The sequence below is a fragment of the Rhinichthys klamathensis genome, unplaced genomic scaffold, assembly GCF_029890125.1.
Source record: "Rhinichthys klamathensis goyatoka isolate OS25496 unplaced genomic scaffold, OSU_Roscu_1.1 h1tg000123l_1, whole genome shotgun sequence".
NCBI lineage: Eukaryota > Metazoa > Chordata > Actinopteri > Cypriniformes > Leuciscidae > Rhinichthys > Rhinichthys klamathensis.
Window position 1 is genome coordinate 696,735 of NW_026606660.1, and position 25,078 is coordinate 721,812.

The 25,078-nt window shown below is 38.3% G+C and overlaps 1 protein-coding gene across 1 annotated transcript in view; it reads left to right on the plus strand.

Moving 5' to 3' along the window:
• LOC130088872 (peroxidasin) overlaps window positions 1-25,078 on the plus strand; it is a 93,508-nt gene that overhangs the window by 25,307 nt on the left and 43,123 nt on the right. The window contains exons 2-6 of the mRNA XM_056255848.1: window positions 13,447-13,518; window positions 13,726-13,797; window positions 17,172-17,243; window positions 18,914-18,985; window positions 23,192-23,263. Of these exons, the coding sequence (XP_056111823.1) occupies window positions 13,447-13,518; window positions 13,726-13,797; window positions 17,172-17,243; window positions 18,914-18,985; window positions 23,192-23,263 (360 nt within the window). The remainder of the gene's footprint in view (window positions 1-13,446; window positions 13,519-13,725; window positions 13,798-17,171; window positions 17,244-18,913; window positions 18,986-23,191; window positions 23,264-25,078) is intronic.

Consider the following 25,078-nt stretch of genomic DNA (forward strand, 5'->3'; position numbering starts at 1 on the left):
CATCCATATCATACATACATAGTGGGGAATTTCCTGTGAAATCATTAGGCTGGACGTGAGCCTACAAGGACCAAGACCACATCCTGTTTTCTGTTGACTTGCATTCCCCTGCTATCAGGTCACGTTTCTATTCTTCCATACAGTGTCAGCTCAGAGACGCCGTGACTGCTCGGCGACGCCACAATCTCAGATGTGTGTTTTTGTTGTTGTTTTTTTTTTACTTTTGTAAGCGAAATAATAACAGAAAGGTTTTAGAATTGTTTATTGCCTTTTTTCCCCATTATAATAATCATATATTATCACAGTTTGTTATATTGTCAGATGAAAAGGGTTTGCACGGGCGAGTAATACTAAAAATCCATTATAGTGTTCTTGTAATATAATTTTTTTTTGCTAAGCTTAAACAACGAGAGAAAACAATCAAATGAAAAAAGTTGGTATGGAATTTTATTAATATTATGAAATATTTTTGTATTAATATAGTAGTCATATAGAATGTTCTCCATTAAAAAAAAAACTGAAATAGATTTTTTGTTGTTGTTGTTGTTTTTTAACTGATGTTTTCCATATCCTCATGCTAAAATTGATCGCAAACCTACATTTTAAGCTGCCATTTAAAAATCATCTTTGGTTGCATCTTCTGTCCTGATGAGTTTGCATCTGTGTTTTTCATGCTTGTGCTCGTTCGAGGACTGCAGATGTGAGCAGTCTTTGTTATGGATATGTTGCATTATGAACCATATCATCCGTCTCGGCCTCTTCCTGGACACATATTGCATGTGTTGTGTACTTTTGATTGTGAAAGTCACTGCTGCCAAACAATGCTAATCAATCCAAGCTGTATTATATAAATTAAGTGCTCAAACATGTGGCCAAGATTGCTGAACTCAGGCCCAGTGGACAATGAGTCACAGCCCAGATACAGTTACAATCTGTGAATAGTCTGTTGTGCCGTTTTGTTCTCCAGCTGACAATAAACTTTATTCATTATGTAATAATTGCCAAGGCTCAACTGCAGATGAATTGTCCCATCAACAATGCACCCAGATTGCTGTGCTTTTGTTCTGTTCTTTTTGTACGTTGTTTTATTAAACAGTCTTGCATAGTTAACTTGCATGTTCCCCTGCTGAGAGGAAGTCTGACCTGCTTTGCTTAGTCTGTTACTCTGTGTTCCCCAGTTCACACTGATACGTTACTGCAACTTTGAAAACATGATGGGTTAGGTTATGTCTTTGAAAAAGACATTACACTGTTTTAGACTGTTACAGTATATCTTCAGATGTGGTGAAAATGATGGCTGTTGCATTTGGACTTCATTTTCGATATTTATGGACATAATGTAAACACACAAGAACAAATAATGTAAGCAAGCCGTTTCCCACCAAATGCAACTCTAAACGTAAACTAATACATGATTTTTAACACAGATTTTTTTTTTGTAACAAAATTCTAAAAAGCGGATCATGTGAAAATGAAAATGACAGCCATAAAAGTTAGTATTGTAATTTTACAGTTGTACTGTAAATTATAATAATAATAATTATTTTTAAATATTTCCGTTGTACAGTGAAATATTATAATATTAATATCTCTTATTTTGTTTGATATTTTTATGTATTATTATTATTATTAATAATAATACAAAAATATTATTTTATAGTCATATTGATATGTCACAAAATGTTGGGCCATCCCTACAAACAAGCACAGCAAGCTCCAATTTCTCCCTGTCACATTTCTTCTATGTTCTAGTGGACTCTTAAGTCATGTCCTATAAATTACATAAACTATGCACCTTAACGCACATCTAGTGTATGAATTTCATAAGGTTATTTATTTTGTCATCCAAACATCTGAGTCTAATACCCCTCCCCCTCCTCTACTTTTAAGGAGAGCTGCGACAGTTGAGTGCATGAAGTGTTCAACAACCAACTCTTTGTTTTTTCTTCCTCTGTTAATTAAGTGCATGATTTCTTTTCTTTTGGGATTGTCAGTGTGAACACACTACTCGCATTATTTATACTACAAAATGGCTCAGAATAATGCATAAGTAGATGAATTGGGACGCACCTTTTGTTTGAAGTTTTCCTACGACTCTTGTTTTTTGTATTGTTTTATTGTTTCCAAGTTTCCATTTCCTGTGTTTTGTCCTGTGTTCGAGTTTGTTTCCTTGCACATCGATTACGTGTACACATTTTTAAAGTTGCTCATTACCCCATGTATAGCCTTTTGTTTAGTTCTTTGTGTGGTTTTGTTTCATATTTTGGATTATTTGTATACACAAACTGCAGTGATATGGTGAACAAGTGTTTCATATAATAGCTGTTACTATATTTTGGATATTTGGATAATTCTAACACTGTATTGACCAATCAGAAGCCTAGAAGAGAATTCCAAAACGATTTTATATTTTTTGTGTAATACACACTTTATTATATGGCTATTCACAAAAAAAGAAAGAAAAAACAACAACATATCAGCACTGTGTATTACATGGGCATAACTGTGTCACTAATAAAGTTGGAGAAATCAAAATCTAGTCTAACAACTAAGCAATATAAAGAGATCTCTGTGTAATTAGGCTGGTTTAGGACCATGTCTGCCATACAATAATGTTATGCTTGTGTTATAAAGGTGCTTTAAAGGCATTTTAAAGATGCATATCAGAGAGGGTTTTAGGGTAGTAATTTGTCTCCTTTAAGGCTAAGTCAACATTAATTCAGATACATTTGAAAACAGCGGTTTTGTATTAAAACGCTCTCTGTCCACACTAGCGTTTTCAAGTGTTTTCCAAAAGTTTCTCATTCACACTGAAACAACGGAAAACGCTAAACTCACCTTACTGCGCAATAAAGTTCTCATGTTTTACTTCTGGCAGGATAATTTAATTTAACAAAGTTTTTCACCAATCGCTGATGCGTCCAGGTCCCACTCAGTCACCATTATATGAAACCATTATTTGGATCAAACCGATATTTGATCTAAAAACGCAACTGCTCTCATGTTTTTCCGCTGGACAGCAATTGCAAGTACATTTTCTGTCATCTTTGGAGGACTGCGATATGAAGAATGTACAACGTAACATATCTTTAGCAATAGTGTGAAAGTGAATAGCACATACGTAACAGACACAATAGGGGTATAAACCGATATCTAATGGTTCAATATGCGTCACATGACTAAACATGCATTATCGTTTTCAAATATATCCGTTTTCACAATCCACACTACAATGCGAAAACTGTGTTTTTAAATTTGTCCACTTGGGAAAGCGTTTTCAAAAAGCTCAGTTTTCTTTTCACTGGACAATAAGGCCATCTCCGTGTGAACGGAAGTAAAAAGAGAAACAGATGTTTTCAAACGAAAACATATTAGTGTGGACAAGGCCTACAGCTACAATACTAAACAAAGTCTCAATAAGCTCACTAACAAACGTCTCATGTTAAAACTGTAACAATGGTTCCCTGAGAAGAGGAACTAGACACTGCATCTAGGATGGACGCTATGGGTAGGCCATCAGCGTATCTAGTGTCTGAACCATGTGTGAAACCACTCTAATTTGATTAGTTGGCGACAGTCCGTGACATCATTAGCAGAGTATAAGAGGGCGCCGGTAGTACACGTCATCAACTTTGTTGTGCAAGCAGACCCAATTGCATGGCTACAAGAAGCAGTGTCTTGTTCCCTTTCTCATGGAACCATGGTAACAGTTGTAACCTGAGACATTCCCTTTTGAATGGGAACTCTACGCTGCATCTTGGATGGACGATATGGGGAACAAATATCCATTCTGCGGGGATGCCTGCTTCACTGGGTGAAAAAATGCACACAGTAGGCATAGCATGTTGACTCAACGGATTACTTAGCCAGAGTCAGAGCGTCCATCCAGAGCGCACACATACACAGACCGTCTAGTGGTAGTGTCCCCTAAGCCATTATCTTCTGCTAAAATAGAAGATCCCTTCTATGCCTCTGTAGCAGGAGAATGCCCGGCTTGAATGAAACCTTCCTCCCTCGCCAGCGGGCTACTACAGCCCTTAAGGCAGAGCTTTACGGAAAAAATGGCCAGCTTGTGACAGCCTTTTCTTGTCTGACACAGGAAACGCCTACCACAGGGAGGTTTTTTTTTTTTTTTTTTTTATTCCTCAACTCATTAGTGTTGTCAACTCGCATGAAAGTTAAACAGCTCAGTCAGGCATTTAATAACCCACTTTTCAAGGAAGCAAACCCCTACTTAGAAACCAAGCAGTAATTGGGGAGGGGGAGCAAACTAAATAGCAGGAAAACAATTACCATGCAAATATTTAGTTTCCTTTTGCATTACCCCAAAGAGGGAAATCAAAAATGGGTGCAAATGTTACTTTAGAACTATGGTTTAGGAACATTTTGTTCAGTATACTCGAGGGGAGTAAAACATTAATTGTGCCACCATAGGGGAGCACCGAGCCTTTTGCTAGGTAGGGGACGATGGCTATATATATCAACCTGCGTCATCTGCTGTACCCTATCAGAATGTGTAGGCAGCCACCAGAGGGAGCCACATTTCTAAGGCTACAGACTTAAGAGCTGTAATTAATAAATGGGGAAAGAAGTTAAAGGAGGAAAAGCATAAGGTAACAGGAGAGATGTTATTTTTCATCAGCATTTGGGTCTTTACCGAGGCACTTCCTATTAATCACTTCCCTGAGGTCCTGTCTCTTCTTCCTTCCGTCTCGCCTCCTCTGCACTTGACTCCTCGAGGAAGGAGGAGCGCAAGTGGCCACCCTCTCCCTCCGGTCCTCAGACTGTGGCGGGCCTGAACCCCTAGAGGTTTTTAGACGGGGATCTGGATTGTTGTGGGATGTATTTCCTAAACGTTGCCAACTGCACCCTCGCCTCTCTAAGCTTTCTAACCACTGTCTCAACAGATGTCCCAAAAAGTTCAAAGGGCAAGACTGTGGCATCGAGGAGAAAAAAATTATTTCTCCCTGATGTCTGCCAAGTTCAGCCACAGATGCCTCTGCGTGACCACCATTGCTGCCATCGAGCGACCGATAGCAGCAGCTGTTTGTTTAGTGGTCCAGAGAGCTAGATCTGTGTTCAGCAACCGCTTTAGGGGACAGTCTCTGGCCCTGATCCAGATATTTTAGCAGATCTACCTGGTAACACTATGCAACCATTGTGTGCAAGGCCCCCCCGCCTGACCTTCTGCCACATACGCCCTGCCATTCAAGCGTGAGGTGGTCTAGAGCAGCCTGGATGACAGGGCAGGAGCTTTCAAAGAGGATGACTTACCCTGGGAGAGATAGCTTTCAATCGCATCGTCACATATCCACACTCAGCTAATCCTTCCACATTCGCGTAGTTTGAATAATGAAATGGATAAATCTGGGCTGAACATGACTTCTTCCATGACTTCTTCACTTTAAGGTGAAGGTTGGGAAGGAATGGAAGGCTCATGGGGGAAGGGTGAACATAGCCTAACAGGAAGCGCTCGTCCAGTCTACCACAAGAAACTTTCTGTTTTTCACACCCCCAAGCCAGATCCAATCTGATCGGCCAGGCCATGACCCCCAGCAATTCCCTGTATGCGGGGCTAGCAGGATGAGAAGACTCAGTACACTCACTTTCCTTGCTTTCTTCAACCACATCTTCTTCCTCTTGGCTGAATGGCGCCAGCAACATGCTATCTGCTGGATAGGATGTCTCGCGAGACAACATCTCCCTCCCTCCCATCCCTTACCTCTCTACAGATAAAGCGTTGTCGGGATAGTTCCGGTTCGCGTGGCTACGCCGAAGCGATACAAATTCCGTATTATACATTTTAAGGCCAGACAAGTAGTTTGTTGAGGGTTGGTTTTTTAGTGAAGGACTACATGCCTGCGCAAACCTTCAACCTTCAAACGCGCATACCTGTGGAGTGGGCTCTTAATACGCGTGTGCGCGCCATCAGTGTTCTCGCGGTTTTGCGTTTTTGAAGTTTGCGTAGAGAGAACTTAAGAGTTTTATGTTAAAACGGTGTTGTGTTAGTGCCCCCTAAGTTAATAACTAATGATCGTTGCAACGGAAGTGAATCAATCAAAACTAACTTTAGCTGGAAAATAACTTTATTCTAGAGCTGCTATAAAACCAAAACAATCTCTGTTACTTTCATTTCCTATTATCACTGTAAAGCCGGTTTGGAACAATCCTTTGTTAAAAGTGCTATATAAATGAAGATGACTTGACTTGACAACACACCCTAATCCAACAGATCGCTCAAGCCTGCCAAGAAAGAGCCAGCCCTTTCTCTAACTTCTCAGTTTATTGCTTGCTCCTCTCCCAAGCAATAAATGCACAGGTCATGTGTGTCCTCAGGTGTCAAAAACCTGGGACACGGAGGTACATGCTTCCTTAAAACGCTTGCTAGAATTTTCCATGATCCTGTCTTCACCACGCGCTAACAATTATAACAGCTGCTGAAGACAAATAGCTGCTGACATGTGCTATGGTCGCCCTCTTATACTATTGGCTAATGACGTCACATACTGTCGACAACTAAAAAGATTGGAGTGTTTTCACACATGCTTCAGACACAGGATTTGCTGATGGTAAGAAAACTGACTTGACTTGACTCCAGACCCCATAGCGTCCAACCAAGACGCAGTGTAGGGTTCCCATACGAAAGGGAATTAGTTGTTTGTTGGATGACTAGTAAACCACGCTGACCCATATCTTTGTAAGGAATGGTATGAATCTGTTGAGTATGTTGTGCAGTGCACTAGATGAGCTCAGTCTTTGTTTAGGGTGTTTCCTGAGGCAGGATGGAGGTCTGCTGGAATCTGTGCAACCGTGTCTGAGCATGTCTCTGTGAGGGGGGCATCCCTCAACTTAAGGGCTGTCAGGCAGGGCCATTTGTCTTCTAGCATTTCAGAAGAACCGATGATTAGAAGTGAGAGTGTCTGAGTTGCAGGACTCCCAGGAAAATGTAAGCAAAAAAGCCTTGGCTTAGTGTCCTGATGGCAATGGGACAATGGGCAGACAATGGGCATTTGCCCAGTCCAAGTAATGAGCGATTGCAATTGCAAATCACATTACATTTACAATACAAACATAAAACAGGGCAACGAACATTGATTACAGACAACATAGTGGGAAGTTGGAGTGAAGATGCAATAGAATTATTGGAACCTAGGTTAACATTGTGACTGTGTTATGTCAGATTAACATTTCATGACTGATAATACTGGTTAAACAAATGTGTTTTGATAAGCTTTTTTGTGGTAAGCAAAAAAGCCTTGGCTTAGTGTCCTGATGGCAAGAAGAACATTTTCCAAAATCTCTTTCACTTACTTACTCATTTAATTTGGCAAAAGTGAGAAAACAACAAAGATTTGTATCTGTAATTTAGTGGTTTATACTTTCCTTCTGTGACGATTAATCAGGGAGGTTTCCTGTTCATCTGTGAGAGGACCAATTTACGATGTGTACATTGGAGGGAAGTCTCTTGCTTTATCTGGGCCAGACATGTGACCAGAATCAACCTATGGATTGATTATGTATAGTTGTCACTGCCTATTAAAGGGTTATGAAACCCCCCGTTTCAGCACCAGTCAGTTCTTACTACAGTTTTTTTTTTTTAAATGCTACAAAAATGGCCATGGCAAGCTGCGGAGTAGAGAGGGAAGAGGATAGACCGACAACACAACAACATCATCTAATTCAGACTGTTTTAAAGACTGTCTGAGTTAAAAGCATAAAAGCTTCCCACAAATGCACACTGCAATTTACCATTACACACAACACAATATGCACAATTTTGTAAGCTCACTGTAAATTATGCAAATACATACATATCTACTTGACTATTTGTCATCATACATGTTATGTACTGTCAAAAACTTGGGTATCATTTTTGACCCTGCAATGACGTTCGACACTTACATTAATCAACTTTGTAAAGCATCCTTTTTTCATCTACGTCGTATTGCCAAACTCCGTGCCTATGTCAGCCAAAAAGACGCTGAAGCACTTCATCACTTCTCGCCGCCCTCGACTATTGTAATGTTATTTTTTCTGGTCTACCAGCACACTCTATCTCACGCTTGCAATATATTCAAAACTCTGCCGCAAGACTATTAACTTACACCAAAAAAACTGCCCATATCACACCAATTCTGTTTAAACTGCACTGGCTACCCGTGTCATCCCGTATCACTTACAAAATTATTTTGCTTACCTTTAAGTCACTCAATGGTCTTGCTCCAGCCTATCTCTCTGACTTACTTTCTCCTTATATTCCCCCTCGAACTCTGCGTTCCTCTGGCTGTGAACTCCTATGTGAGCGGAGATCCCGTCTATCATCTATGGGTGGCAGGTCTTTCTCTGTTATAGCCCCCAAGCTTTGGAACTCTCTTCCGTTGGCTCTCAGGACAACAACCACATTGCATGTATTTAAGTATAAACTCAAAACACATTTGTTTAACCAGTATTATCAGTCATGAAATGTTAATCTGACATAACACAGTCACAATGTTAACCTAGGTTTCAATAATTCTATTGCATCTTCACTCCAACTTCCCACTATGTTGTCTGTAATTAATGTTCGTTGCCCTGTTTTATGTTTGTATTGTAAATGTAATGTGATTTGCAATTGCAATCGCTCATTACTTGGACTGGGCAAATGCCCATTGTCTGTCTACTGGTAAACTGCTTGTTATCTACTGTTAATGTGAAGCGTCCTTGAGCTTGGGAAAGGCGCTATATAAATTAAACTTATTATTATTATTATTATGTCTATTTGTCACAATTAAATAGTAAGTTTTAATAATGTCTTCTGAAGAAAAGACACTAGCAAATGCTTTTAGAGTACACTTGACTGTGCAGATTTGGAAAGAAGAACAAAGGTACTATACATTGGTGAAAAACATACATTCTTCAGAAAAAAAGGCATTTAGCCTGTCTGGTTAATGTTCGTTAAACAGAAAGATTCAAAATAGTGTTAATTAGTGAGAGAAAATTATAATATAACTATAATTTAACTATAAAATAATTTATTTGCCTAAATTTTAGCCCAAGTTCTAGCTTCTAATTAAATTTTCATCTTTCAGTATTACGGTTGCCTCTGATGTTACTGTATAGACAATCTTTGTGGGATTTTTATATATCTCCCTTTTTGGGTCAGTATAGTAATAGTGGACAGGAAAGCATATTGGGTCAAAAATTTAACCTAACTCACTGCTGTGTGTGTTCCTCAAAATGATCCAAATTGGGTTTTTAACCAAGCATTTTTTGTGTTTACTAGTGTTTACTAGTTTATTTGAATCCAAATGATCAACTAATAAAACTGATTTAAATGTGCAACTAATCATCATTTTGTCCACATGCGTTCTCTTGCACTAAACTCTTGTACACGTGAGGTAAGGAGGAGTTTACTAGAAGTTGTATCACTATATGTATTAACCATACTAGGGCTTTAGATTCTTCTTTAAATTAGATTCTTTGGATTTAAGTTTAGATTCTTCTCTAACAGGAAAATTAAATGTTTTTACCTGTAGAATTTCCATGAGGGTTTTCACGTCAATGCATGTCTAGGGAAATCTAGTCAAAGTCAGTATATCCCAGCTGTAAATAAGAGGATGTTTGATGTTTATCCAAGAGGCTTCATCACTTATCTGGTTGGTGAGGAATTCCCAGCATTTAAATTTATGCACACTGTGACCTTACAAGACCTCCTAATAGTTGGAATAACACACCTGCAGATGTGAATGAGTCAAGTACTTAGGGTAGAAGTAGCTGTTCCAGCACAATGTAGGTGTCCTCCTTCACTCTTTCTTTGAATTGTGTTTCTCACCAATGTTGGTATAGTTGCACGAGAATATAAAGCTTTTCCCCCCCCAAGTTTGTAAAATCTGAGCTAAATTCATAAGTTGGTTTGACTCACTCAGAATTCCAACTCCAAAAGCTTTGGAGTAAATGTAATAAGAAACTTGATTCTTCCAGAAGGTTAATGCAATATTTACATCATACAACAGAAATTGGACATGGAAAACTGTGAAGATAGCTTTATCTTGCTCTCAGCTGTGAGGATCGAACCGATACGAGCAGGAGACAGATGTGCCTGCGTCGTCATCAAACCCCACGCCACACATGAAAAGGTGGTTCTCTGTAATGGAGAAAGCACACTTTTCTTTGCATTCAGCCTTAACCTCAATACTTTCATGTGGGCGAGGACTGACATCTCGATGCCAAACCGCCATCTGCTCCACACTGAGCCAAAATACGGAGTGACAAGTCTAGGCCGAAGGGACGAACCCCGATACTGGTATGCTTTGCCCCCGAAAGCAACCTGAGGAACTTCCTGAGTTGAGGAAGGATGGAATATGGAAGTATTCGTTTTAAAGATCTATCATGACAACCCAGTCCTTGGATCCGATTGTGTCCAGTTGCCTCAGCACACATATATAGAATTGGACACAATTGTGTAAAAGTAGGCTACGTCAAATAATTATTACAATAAGTTAGGCTCCATTGTGTAACAAGCAAATTAAAAATAAATTTGAAATAAAACATAGTTCATTAAGAGCATGACTCAAACATGCCATTGATGGGCTTATTCAAGTCGTCTTTTATTTTTTGAGTTATTTTTATCCATTCCGCATCTCCCACATATGTGTGTTTTAGCAAGGCGGTCTGTATTGCAAGTTGGTGAATGAAGATACTTACCAGGTTACGTGTCACTACAGATTTATTCATTTATCCAGTGTAAAACCCGGACACAAATGTGGCTTTTTGTTAATGACTGACCTACTACAGGATTTAACACAGAGTAACAGCTCACTACGAGCTACAAAAGACACTGTAACAGTCGGTCACAGGCAATTGTAGTTGCATTTTTCATCAATTTATTTCTTAAATTAGAAAGTGGCGGATTTTTTTTTTTGGCCCGATGCCAAACTTATATGCCGACCCCTGAAATATATTATTTCTTGCAGTCTGCAGACCTGTAATCTACGTGTTGCCTCAGCAAACCCGAGATCCGAGCCACTTTCATAAGACTTTCTTTCCCTCGAGAAGAAAGCCAACAGGAGCGGACAATATCGTAAACGTCAGGAAATTTATGAATGGACACTGTCAGCCCCCTTTTACTAGAGCTGACATGCGTGCTCTGTTCCCAAACAAACAACACATAAATCGCGTGTATCCACACTCATATTGTAGCGAAGGCACACTTATATTGCATTCACGCAGAGCGTTCCCACAGCATCAATTCTCGACGCAGCGCGAGTTCCCTTGAAAGGTAACTTTTAGCTTTAATCACCAGCTTTTGGACCTGGTTATTGCTTGAAGTTCGTTCTCTGTTCAGTATCTCATAGGGCATGTGTAAGTTGGTGCATGCCCTATTTACAGTTTGGTGGTTTTTGCAAGTCAAATGCGACAGAAAAACACAGCCATCCTTTTATTGCTTGCAATGTTATTCTTTAGTTATGTGTTCTCATAATAAGGTAAATTATATCATGATGCCAGTGAAGATACTGAGCACTAGTACCCTCCCCTACTTCTCCATGCCTGTTTCAGTGTACTGAAGACACAAAACAATCATCAATCAAGTACAGTTTCAGTTGTATTCAATTTAAATTGCACATTTCACTATACATATTGTTTCAAAACAGCTCTACTGAGAAAACTGCCTTAATACTCTGTGTGAGCAAACCAAAGGCAACCGTGGCAAGAAAAAAAAAAACTGAGATTAAGCAGGATGAGGAAGAAATCTTGAAAGGATTGACATTCATGGTGGCTTAAACAATTGTCTAGGCCAAAGTACAAAGAAAAATAGTTATAGAAAATTAGGTTACACTTTATTTTAAGCTGTCATTGTTACAGTGTAATTATTATATACTTAAGGACTGAGTAATACTAAGCAACTACATGTACTTACTATAGGGTTAGAGTAGGATTATAATTTGCTTCAGGGTTAGTTGCATGTAATTATGCATAATTTATTGTTATTACTGTGGTAAGTACATGTTACATATGTAACAAGGACACTGTAAAATAAAGTGTTACCAAAAATTGTAATGATCACTTGTTGATTTGTTGTTAAATAAAATTTAATAGTTGGTGTGATTGTAAGTTTGGAGCCCAGCCTGAGATTACTGGAGCGATCCAAGCAGTGGTCAGGGAAATATCTTTTACTTGCTGGCTTAGGATATGACTGATATTAGATACGGAGCTGCAAATATAGGTGTTATAGGTGGGGGATATTGGAGATTGTTGGCGGTGGGTCAATTGGATCTGACCGGGACAGGAGCTTATGAGGTAAAGTCAGAGAAAATAGTTATAATGTTAGTCTTAGTCCCTAGTTATAGTTCACAAACTCTGTTATATCCTGAGAATAATAGTCGGGATTCCAGCAGACCTAACAATACAGCACAGTTGAGCGCATGTCTATAAAAAGTTAGCTATATGGCTGGCTAGACTGATCTGTCTAGACTTTAGCCGTGAGAGTGTATTCTGAATCTCAGGGGCCATAAACGAAAGGGATAGAGGAAGAGATTGAGTATATTTTCAACCTTACTCATAACATGTGTTGGGAATAATTTAAATACAAAAGTCTTTGTTACATTAATGGGGAGTTATTGGGGTTCTGAGGAATCAGTACTTTATATCAGAGCATTTAAATGCAAGTATCAGCATTTTATAATTAAATTAAATTATTTATTAACAGGCCACCAAAGTAGCTGTGAAACTAGATATTCTGACACTGTTTATGTCCTCTGGACATGGTAAGAACTCTGACTCCTGCATCTTGAATTTGCGCAAAGGCTTGAACCTATTCATTGTTTACATGCCACTATGATAACATGCTGTATAGGGACACTGACAAAGTGGGTTTAAATTGATTAATTTCTGTCAGACACCCTGAAGAGTCTAGAGACATTATATTAAAAGAACATCTTGAAATGTTTGGTCTAATTAGCATCTCGTTTTTATCAGAATTTGCAGAAGGACAGAAGTCATCAAGGCTTTAATGTATTCTTAGAAAGCTTTGAAATTACATCTAGTGTCAAGGACATAGAGCTGCATGTCATAACAGTGTAAGCTCCTTGTAATATCAGCTGTACCTTGTAATATCAGCTGAAAGATGCATATATAAGCCATACATTAAAGGGCCTGAGACCGAGCCTTGTGGCACTCCATACTTTTTAGGTCAGTGTTTGATGATGTATAATGTTATGGGTAGCACTGACATTTTAATTTGTATTCAGAACCACAACAGCAGATACATATTTCTGCTATTCTCTGTTTTTCAAGAGGTGTTTTAAATTAAGCCTGTTAATGATTGTCACTAAAGTTATGTAATATTCTAAAAAATGGGATTTACTTAATACATGACAACGCTGTGTGCATAAAATACCATGGCAAATGCAATAACATACACCTCTTTTTTTATCTAAAAGTGTTTTTTTTTTTTTTTTTTTTTTTTAGAGATTTGAGATTCAACAAAATCAAGGATTTACAGCCAGGCTCCTTTAAGCGGTTGAAGAATCTCAATACACTGTAAGTGTCCATGTTTTCTAAAGTCTTACCACCTTGTAAAACTTACTCGAAGATATGATTACTGTTTTTGTTATTAGCATTAACTTGCTTTTTTGGTTTCATGAAACCAAATTAAACAGAACTAAACATTTTGGATTTGTTTGACACATGTATTATGCATGACCATCTGTTTTAATGTCTTATTCATTTCTTCCCTCTTTCTTTAAGCCTTTTAAATAATAACCACATCAGACGAATCCCAAGAGGAGCCTTTGAAGATTTGGAAAACCTAAAATATCTGTGAGCTTTTCTTTGATTCTGATTTGACTTCTTATGGAACAGATTTGGTTATATATTCTATAAAAAGTATAGATAGAAAGTCTGGAATGAGTGATGCTTTATGCATAATAGTGTGCCAGAGTTGAAGCAGTAAAGTAATAAAGCGAAGACTGTTGATTTGAACAGCTTATATTGACTCTAAGTACAGTCGACTCTTTAACCACTGACTGAAGGCACATCATAAAGTTTAAATGCATATTATTGTAGGTGTTGTATGATAAATCTTCCCTTTTCACCAGTTTTACACAGTAAAGAGTTGAGGTCATGGAATGAAGCTCTCACACATATGGGGAATGTAACTGTCTGCACTGTGAAATTATCTGTCTGACGGCCGTGACCCAAAAGTGCAGAGATCAGACGGAGATGGAATAATTGCTCTCTGCTTAGGCGTTGCACAGTTCCTGTCTTTGTTCGTCACAGGGCAATTCGAGAATCTCAAACTTTAGTTGTGGTGAGAGCAGCCTGTGTTTATATTTAAATAGTCACTTGTTTGAAATGTTTCACACCTGGTTTTGCCTAGATAACATCTAAATTCAGCTGGTCAGATAATACAGAAAGAGTAAAGTACGTGTAGGTGAATCTCAACAAACCTCTCAAGAAAATGCCAGGCTCATATTTCACCCCAAAATTAAAGTAAATAAATGATATTTTCCTTAAGAAAATTAAGCCACCAAGATTTCAATTTGGCATTGCCATTATTTTTTAGTTGTCACATCCATCCCCACCCCTACATCTTATTACTGTAATGCGAAAAAAGTTTTTAAATCAAAAATAATGTATACATCAAGGTAGTATTTGTTGTAATGGCTTTACATTATAGTAATTTCACTAAGTAATGATAATCTACTGAGAAGCAACATTACAATGAACAGTGAAAATTACAATGGAAATAAATGCATTAAATGCATTCAAATGCAAAAAGACTTAATGGACCTTAAATTGGCTTAATTTACTAAATGCAAAATATTATTTCTTTTGGTTTCCTTTTGATTTGGGGTGAAATATGATCTGGATATGTTGTGGGATTCATTCGTGTACATTTTAAAGATTTTTTTTTTCTGCATATTTTTTAATTATATCTATAAAAATTCTGCCAAAACAAGCAAAGAGGTAGAAATCTCTCAGTGTGTACATAACTAAACTCCCTTTTTTTACAATTATAATACAAAAATATTTGTATAACTCAATAGTGATGTGCCACTGGACTTTGTAAAGTCCAATTAATATCTACGAGAGGCTGAAAAAATAATGGCACTGTTATTTTAGTGCTTGTGGTCTTAAAGTCACTCCAGATAAACATACTGAGTATTATAATTCTCAGAGTGAGTATAAATCCATTCATTAACTCCACTTGGGTGGTGCAATCACCACACATACTGTAGTTCACACAGTCATGATGTCCAGCCGTTTGAGGGAGCGCTTCTAGATTTTCCCTTCTGGATACTCGAGCTTCGTCCAGTGGTCTGGCTAGTCCTTTAGACAAAGTGAATATAACATGCTCTGAGGGACTGCTTTGGCTTTTCAGGTCCTCTAGACATTGAACAGGTTTTTGTGTGAGCACTTCAAATGTTCCCTATTTAATTCAGGGTTATTATAGTCAATTAAAACTAAAGCCATACTAACGTTACTTGAAATAAAATAAACGTTAACTTAAATAAAATAAAATATTAAAAATATCTTTTTCCAGCTCGTTGCCAAGTCAAAATTTCTCATTTTCATTAGTTTAACTTGATGTACTAATATAACTATAAAAATAAAATAAATACAAAAAATAGACAAAAAATTAAAAAAAATAATTCAAAATGTTATTAAAAACTATAATAGTATCTCAATGATACTAAAATAACACACATTTTTTAAGTGGGAACAATTTGCACATGCATAGTCATGTACATTTTTCAGTTGAACTTTTTTACTCAAATTATATAATATAATTATATAATAATAATATGATAACATGATTTGTAATGAATTTTAGAAAAACAGAAGCATCTATTGATATTTATCAGCTGTTTTTTGATCAATTTAAAACTATTGGCATATCGACTATAGCATGAAAAAGGCCAGTTTAACAAACCGATAGTTATTAATCAACTATGTGGCACTGAGTTGTATTATGTCTTTCTATTAGAAATATGTAACTAAGAAATATGTAATGTTCTATAATAAGTAAAATATGAGTTGATGTTATTAATGAGAAATATTTGATAGCAAATATAACCTATCAACGTTGTCTTATTTGTATTATTTTTTATCTTACTTTGTGCCTCTCTTCACTGAAAAAAAAAAAAAATTCTTACTTAGTATTTTTGTCTTGTTTCCAGTCCAAATATCTAAAAATTCTTAAATCAAGGTGCATTTACTAAAGTAGTAAAAGGCCATAAGAGATTATGTCTTGTTTTCTGTTTGAGTCAAGATTATTTTTCTTACCCCATTGGCAGATAATTTAGCTTTTTTTAGGCAACAACTCCCTTCATTTTGACAAGACATAATATCTTATGGCATTTTACTTTTCTGGCAAATGGATCTTGATTTAAATTTTTTAGTAAGTAAGAAAAGCATTTTTTGCAGTGTTATAATGTTGGCCTGTTGCATGTTAAATGAATCCAATCAATGTTCAATGAAAATTGTTTGACGATGCAGCAATAAACTACCATACCTAAATGCATGTGTTTTTAAACTTTGCTCATTTAAAACATGAGCAAAAAAATGATCTATTTTAATAGAAAAAGTTGTGATCAAGTTACAAAATATCAGGAATCAGTCGGTAGTTGTTCGTAAAATCGGTGTCGTATTGGCCAAAAAAATCCTATTGTTGCATCCCTCATTTTTACTAATGACCCCATTATAGCAATAATATTCAACTGGCATATTTGCAGATTCTTAAACAACTTGAACAGCTCTCATAATTCTCATTCACGTTTTGCACTGTTTAATACTAAAGAAAAGTGTAGCTTATATATGAAAATCTTGCATATGTGAATGGAATATATACATGTGTATATATACATATCTGCAGCATACACTTCCTGTGGGATGGTATCATCGTCGTCAAGGTCAGTGGATCATGTGGTTTATGTGAATGAGCCCTCGTTCTCAACAGACCTCTGTCCCTAGACATGAAACCGCAAACATGAATGCCTGTTTCCCACAGGCCACCCCTTCTGTGTTATCAATATGCAACAGTCTTCTGTTCTTTTTTTCTTCTATTATTCCTTCATTATATGATATGAAAAGTTTATTTTGACCTGTTTTCTATTTTCTGTGAGTGCATTATGTGTGTGTGTGTGACATTCAACCCTAACCCTTGTGATATCCCTGAATATTTCTTCCAGCTATTTGTACAAGAATGAAATCCAGGCAATCGACCGGGAAGCTTTTAAGGGGCTCGTCTCTCTAGAACAACTGTAAGTGACCCTCTGCCCTGTCTACGTTTCCTTTCCATGTTCATTTTTGCTATAGTAACCAAAACGTTTGGTAAGGATCTGAAAGTAAAAGGTTAAAGGAATAGTTCACCCAAAATGAAAATTGTTATCTCTTGAATAAATAAAATGTATGTTCCTCACACAAAGCTATTGTATCGCTTCAGAAGACTTGGAAAAAATTATTGTATGGACACTATAATGTTATTTTTATGGTGACAAATAAATTCAGTCCCAACTTATAGTAATTGCACTAAAAATAACAACAGTCAAAATTGATCTTTTTGTATTCTACAAAAGAAAGAAAGTCGTATAGGATTGGTGTGTAAATTATTGCAGAAGTTTTTATATTTGGCTGAACTATTCTTTTAAAGGTATGGGGAAAATTGATCCGTGTTTTACACAGAAATTTGATAAAGCACAATGCCAAACTGGGGAGTGTAAATCCTAAAACAAAATACCATTTACATTCAGATTTTACAGATAAACTTCCCTTGGGAGTATAATAGCTCATATTTTCTTGTATTGTTCCACTTTTTTAGTTATTTAGTGATATCTGCTAATATGTCAGGTTTTGATAACCTGTTCATAAAATGCTCGCTTGCAGCTGGCTATACTGATGTAAGTGTTGGGTTATGTGCACAGATTATTCAGGCGTCAATGATTATATACGGTACGTATATATGCCAGGAAAACATGAGCACACTTTACAACCACTTAAAGTATTTCTCATTACTCTCCATGACCTTTTGTTTCTGTTATTGTTATCTTCATTTAAACCCACAGCATATTAGCCTTGTAGCAAGAGCTATTTATGATGTCACAGAGTCGGAATTTTGTTATCACCTTGTTCATATTGTTCAAGTCAACATGAAATTAAACTAAATTGTATTTGCTTTGCTAATACACGTCCCTGGTCTTATTGTACCTGATTGAGCGGTGCACATTATTTTAAAGGTGTCATATGATGCTTTATGTTTTACTTTTCCTTTAGAGTGTAATTTATCTGTTTTTGCATGTATAAGATCTGCAAAGTTACAAAACTCATATTTCCCCACAAAAGGGATTTATTCTGTCTAACAGAGCTGCAGACATTAACTGTTTGTGTTTACAATTGCTTTAGAAGCTGAAGCTCGAGGTTATGGTAAGAGGCGTTACGTTTCTGACACGTGTTGAGGTGTTTGGCCAATCAGAGCGCACTGGGTCAGCTGACCAATCAGAGCACTCTGGAGTTTTCGGAAGGAGGGGCTTTGTAGAAATCAGAGCGTTTCAGACAGACTGGGAATAGAGGTGCTGCAATCATGTACAGTATGTGAAAAATAATGTGTTTTCTGAACATTAAAACATGTTAACCTATTCTAGTACACCCAATAAACAAAATAATGACATCATATGACCCCTTTAAAGAAAATGAAATAATGGTCTCCATTCTGGAATGGTGCACACTACATTTTTAATGATAAAATCAAGTCCTGTCCTATAATTTTTATCTTGATAAAAATACACAAGATTATGGAAGGTTCTGTGTTAACAGACATTAGGCACAAACAATGCTGTGTAAAAATGAAGGCAAAAATCTGTGGAAAAGCATTGATAGAGTGTTTTGTCTAGATACCATGTTTATGGGAAGTAAAACGTATGACTATCTCTCACAGATACCTGCACTTCAACAACATTGAGTCATTGGAGCCCGAGTCTTTCTCTCATCTACCCAAGCTTGAGCGGCTGTGAGTTTTGCATGCATCTCAAACCTCAAATCATCACTCAGATCCCTACAATTTGTTACATGTTTTAGCCATGATAACAAATCCCTTTTTAAAACGAGATCAAAGCTTGTAGGCAAACATGTCTATGTTATCGTTTTTTTGTAATCAAAGGAACACTTTCACCTTGTAAAGCCTGACATATGAAATAATTCAACTTTTTGCTGATGGGTTCTCATAGCGTCAGCAACTAATGTGGCGTCACGTTCCTTTCTCAGGGAACCTGGGTTACATATGTAATCCTAGACGTTTTTCAACAAAGTTTTGATCATGTTGATCATTTAGAGAACTTAGAATTGTGCGTATCAAATATGATACTGTAGGGTTAAGTAAATTTCCATTTTAGATATTTAAGTGGATCTAACACAATACTAGTAATAATAATAAATTAAGTAGTGACAAAATGTTGTGGCTTTAGTTCATCATGGTGATTGAACAATTCAATACTGGAGTTTGTAAGCCAGAATCTACTGGGTGGTGAAGAAGTGAACATGAATATAATCTGCATCTGGATGGCGATTAGTGAAACTAACCCTCCTGTTATTTATATGAGTAGTTGTGAACAGTATTGTCGTCCCTGGGAAAGTGACCCCGTCTGTCCTGGTAGAAAGCAAGAACGTCCCTGTGGACCTTTATCTTTGCATCTCTATTCCACAGAGCATATACATTACCAGTCAAAAGTTTGTGATAATTAAGATTTTTTTTAAATATTTTTGAATTTGCTCACCAACACTGCATTTTAAAATACAGTATAACATTGTAATGTTATTACTATTTAAAAGAGAAAAAATTATATTTGGATATATTTTAAAATGTAATTTATTCCTGTGATGCAAAGCTGAATTTTCAGCATCATTACTCCAGTCTTCAGTGTCACATAATCATTCAGAAATCATTCTAATATGCTGATTCGATGCTCAAGAAACCTTTCTGATTACTATCAATGTTGAAAACATATTTTTGTGGAAACCATGATACACTACCATTCAAAAGTTACTTCAGCAGGGGCGCAATCAATTTATCAAAAGTGACAGTAAAGAAATTCACAATGTTTCAAAAGATATCTACTTCAAATAAACACTGTTCTTTTGAACTTTCTATTCATTAAAGAATCCTGTTTACAGTTTAGTTCTCAAAAATTGAAATAAGAAAAATACTTTTAATGTACTAGTGCACGCACTGCACGCTCATGCAAAACTCACAATGATAAGGTGTGTTGGGTATTTTTTAGTACATTGATATACATTATACAGAATAGAGGAGAACAGAGGAGAGGAGAACTAGTCAGAAGACACGTGCACACGGACATCCACCCACGACCAACTAGATCTGCACTTTGTGGAGCAGTGACCGTCACTCCCGCATTGGTCTCACCAGTGCAACGAAGTGCGGTTGAAGCAGAGATGGAGCAGGATCCAAATGCAACACACGCTTTATTTAACAGACTATAAACTAAACTTGGATACAGGACTCGGGACTCAGGAACCGGATACAAGAACAACCAACATCAACGTTAACAGTCAAACATTAAACAAGAACTCACAAAGACAAGGCTGAAACACAGGGCTTAAATAATCAGGGACAAACGAGCTAGACAAGATAATAAGGGGCGTGAGAAATCAGAAACACCTGGGATAACTAATAGACAAGACAGGGAACCATAGAACATGACAGGACACAAACCCACATCGTGACAAATTTGCGTCTTTACGGTTTGGTACTTCAGTTTACGGTACTTCAGTTGCTCTCCATCCCAGTCCTTCTGCTATGCACAAGGCCACAACAATGGAAGTGTTTCCTCTGAGTCAATCCCCACGGGCCTCTCATTCCTCGTCATGCTCGTTGTGCCCAGTGGTGTCTAGATAAGTTAGGGTTTCGTCTTGTGGCAAACCTAAATTTTCATTCGGGGCTCCAGATGAGGGTGAATTATCTATTGTAGCATCAGAGGGCGGGCCTATGCCCAGTAGCACGTCATTGCAGTGCACGATATCCAGAGGGCGGAGTTGGATCCAGATCTAAGGGGTGGAGATGGGTAGGATTAGAGGTGGGGTTAGGGATCAGGGGGTGGAGATGGGTAGGTTTAGGGGTGGGGTTAGGGATTAGGGGGCGGAGATGGGTAGGTTCAGGTATATGTAAGGTGGGAGGAGTTGGATCTCGATCCAACTCCTCCCCCTGGATTTCGTGTCCTGCAGTGAGGACCATCTCCTTATGCCTTCCAATACTAAGGACTCTGCTGGACTCCAAACCTTTGGGTGTAGTAGCTCAGTCTGAGTCCGACGCAGAGTTGGCAGCCATGCTTGCCCGGGCCGAGAGGCATCATGCTGGAGTGGAATCCCCTGCCCTGTCCCGAACATTCGTGGCTGGATTACTGGTATCTTGGCTCATAGGACGGCTAGGCTCGAAGCAAATGGCCCTTCTTCCCGGAAGTGCATGAAGAACTGACAAAGTCGTGGAAGGCACCTTTTACTGACAGGTCCTGTTTTGCAAGCTCTTCCACCCTCACAACCCTCAACAGTGGGGCAGCCAGGGGGTACACGGAGGTCTCACAGATGGACCATGCAATTGCGGTGTGTGTTTATGCCCGTAAAAACGCTGCCACCTGGTCTCCCTTACGAACTTTCTCACTTTGTCTCTGACAGCGAAAGCGTACAGTCCAGCTGGACAGACTGCCTCCGCTCTGCATGCTATGGCCATCCTGCAGGTCCATCAGGCCAAGGCACTAAAAGAGCTACACGAGGGAATTTCTGAGCCGGGATTGATGCAGGAACTGCGTTCGACGACCGACTTCGCCCTATGGTCACGGCTAGGGCTCTCAGCCAGGTGATGTCCTCCATGGTGGTCCAGGAACTCCATCTCTGAATGACGACAACACGGTTTGCTTTCTTGATCCCCCCCATCTCGCCCCCATCTTCGGTGACACTGTCGAGGACTTTGCCCAGCAGTTCTCGGCAGTCAAGAAGCCGACAGAGGGCAATTGCATCTATAGCCACTGAGTTCCCGCACCCCATCTTCTCATCACCAAGGGCCTCTAACTGTGGCAGCCGCACCAGCTACTCCACAGTCCGAACCCTCAGTCCGGGCGCAGCGTCGAGCCACCCGCAGGAAAGCAAAGCCGGCCGTCCCTCAGACGAGCACCAAGAACTTGAAGAAGGGTTCAAAGCGTCCCTGACATGGGCAAACCAGGGATGGTGGAAGCTGCTCTTTCCCAGGAGACGGTACTCCTCAACCCGTCTCGCTGGCTCATCAGAACAGCCAGACTCAGTTATGTGATTCAGTTCACCAGGTGCCCGCCCATATTCAGCTTTATTCCCGCCCATATTCAGCATATTCTGTTTACCTTGGTGGCAGGCAAAGATACACGGTTGTACTTGCCTTGCGGAGGTTTCGGCTGTTGATTGGGATGGACAACACGGCAACACAAGACTGTTTGCGCTCATGTCACAACTCACATGCCATCTCCTCCTTTAGAGTCAGCAGCGACTGAAGTCACTGTGGGCCACTCACATCCCATGCGAACTCAATTGTGCAGGACCTACCACTGAGACTTCTTGTCTGATTGATTCCTGTCATGTGGTGATTCCTGGTCGGTAAGATGGAGGGAATGTGACATTGTTTCCCTCCTACCACAACGCTGAACTACCCGCTGAAATGACCGGGAAACTGTCTGGGCTCCTCAGCACAAACCTGACTGAGTAGAAGCATGCCATCTCCTTTTATACCCGTATGTCCGGGGGAGTGGCATATGCAAATTTCACTCACCAATTCTCATTGGCCTTTCCTCAAAATATCAGAGGTTTTTCGGGCTCCCAAGTGCGACCTCTAGTGTCAGTAGAAATCGAGACAACGTCATGTCCCTCCAGCAGTTAAGAAGGTTACAATAGGTACGCTACAAGTGTCAGGGCCATAAAAACTGATGCATCACAAAAACATTTTCTTTTATTTTGAGAGAATTTGTCGAGAATTTGTCGGATCACCTACAAAACAAATAGCACATTTTCCTCAAAAACAACAACAACAACAACAACAATTGGAGTAGATGTCAAAGTTTAAACAAAGGACTTCTTGTATAGCATGTGTTGTGTTTTTCCTCTCCTGGTCACATATTATATATGACTGATTTGTGAATACACACATGTGAATATGTGCACTTCTCATTGATATCTACTGCAGGTTTCTTCACAACAACAGAATTACTCATCTTGCATTAGGAACCTTCTCCCACCTGCAGTCCATGAAGAGACTGTGAGTATTACTCAAGCTGACTTTATTTACGGATGGGTAAAGCATTAGGTTGCTCAGAGACTGTCTCTTTATTTGGTTATCAATTAGATCTTGAAAAACTCAAAGTTGGTTGTGTTCCACTTTAGCCACCAAAAATAGATAAATGAGACATAGTGCTGAGAGTATTTTAAATGGTTTGTATTTAAAACATTTAGTGCAGTGTAATATTTTATATTTCCTATTATATTTTTTATGAATATTTTGAAATTAATATAATTTTTTTTTTTCTGTTTTCATTTTAAATTTAAAGTTTTTTGTTATCATTTTCATTGTTATTTTATATTTTTTAAAGGGGTCATATAATGGTACATGCACTTTTACAAGTTGATTGTACTGAAATGTGTGTTGGCAGTGTCTGTACACAACCATCATATAATGATAAAAATCCATCCAGTTGTTTTGTTTTAATCTCCTTATATGTTTTCCCCTGTCTTAAATTGAGCCGTTCGTTTTTGTGACGTAAATAAAACGGACGCCCCTCCCACGATTGTTGATTGACAGCCGCGTTTCAACACAGACCCGCCCTCGCTAGCTGTCAATCATAGTCAGCGCGGACCGGCGCGGTCATTGTTGATATGCTGGAGCACTGTCTATGAGCAGAATGGCGTCTAAGCGATTGTGGTGTTCTGTTCTTGGGTGTAATAACGAACACAGCAGTCATTTTAATGTTCCTAAATCCGAACCGCTGAAGACGCAGTGGCTGAGTTTGTTTTCGAAGGGAATATTCCCCACGAGCAACGTCAATGCTCTCATGTTTGCGCGAATCATTTCACACACCAAACTGCTTTATAAACGAGGATCAGTATAAAGCTGGTTTTGCTAAGAAGCAGCTCCTGAAGAAAGGATCGGTAGCAGATATTCGTGTTCCACTTCCTGCTGAACCTCCAAAAGAACTGAAGAGAGTGTAACGTTTTATTAAACTTTATATTACTATTTATATTAATCCTTGTAAATCGCTAGCTGCATGCTTCACAATGAATGCGTCTAAGGTTTACACTCAGGGTACATTACGGCATGTTTTCTATGTATGACGTTCTCAATATAATGCATAATCCCACGTTTATACTGAACAACGCGTTATGGTTATTGGGTTATTGTGTTACAAACGGTGTACGCCAGAGCCGGCTCTGGTGACGCACAGAACAGAGAGGCGGAGTCAGCAAAGCTCATGATCATTTAAAGTCATATACACTGAAACGGCGTGCTGAAAACAGAGCTGTTTTTGACCAGGTAAAATAAGTGTTTTCTTGCAATACTAATGAGAATTTTTAATTAAAGTATATAACAAACTTTTAATTTAGACCCTAAAGAATCATATTAGCTTCTACAAAAATGGCATTATATGACCCCTTTAAATGTCTATACAGTTTTTATAATTGTTTATTTCAGTATATTAGTTTGTTTGTACATCAAGTTAAACTAAATAAAAATGAGAAATGCTGCCTTGGTAACTAGATGAAATATAATAATTTAAGTTTTGGTACAGTAGTTAATTTTGTTTCAGTTAACATTTATTTTATTACAAGTAATAAAAATGTTCCTATGGTTTTAGGCTTTCTTAACTCTAGTAATAACCTTGACTTTAGGCCTGTTCACACCAGCAACGATAACTATAAAGATAACTATTAGCGACCACACCAGCGCATGATATTGTTGGGTTTATTCTAAGCACATGCTGCAGTTTTTTCGTTTGCCGCTTTAAATGCTCGAGCTCTGAAAACAAGATGGATTCTGATTGGCTGTCAATGTTTTTATTGTTCATCAGCCGGAAAAAAA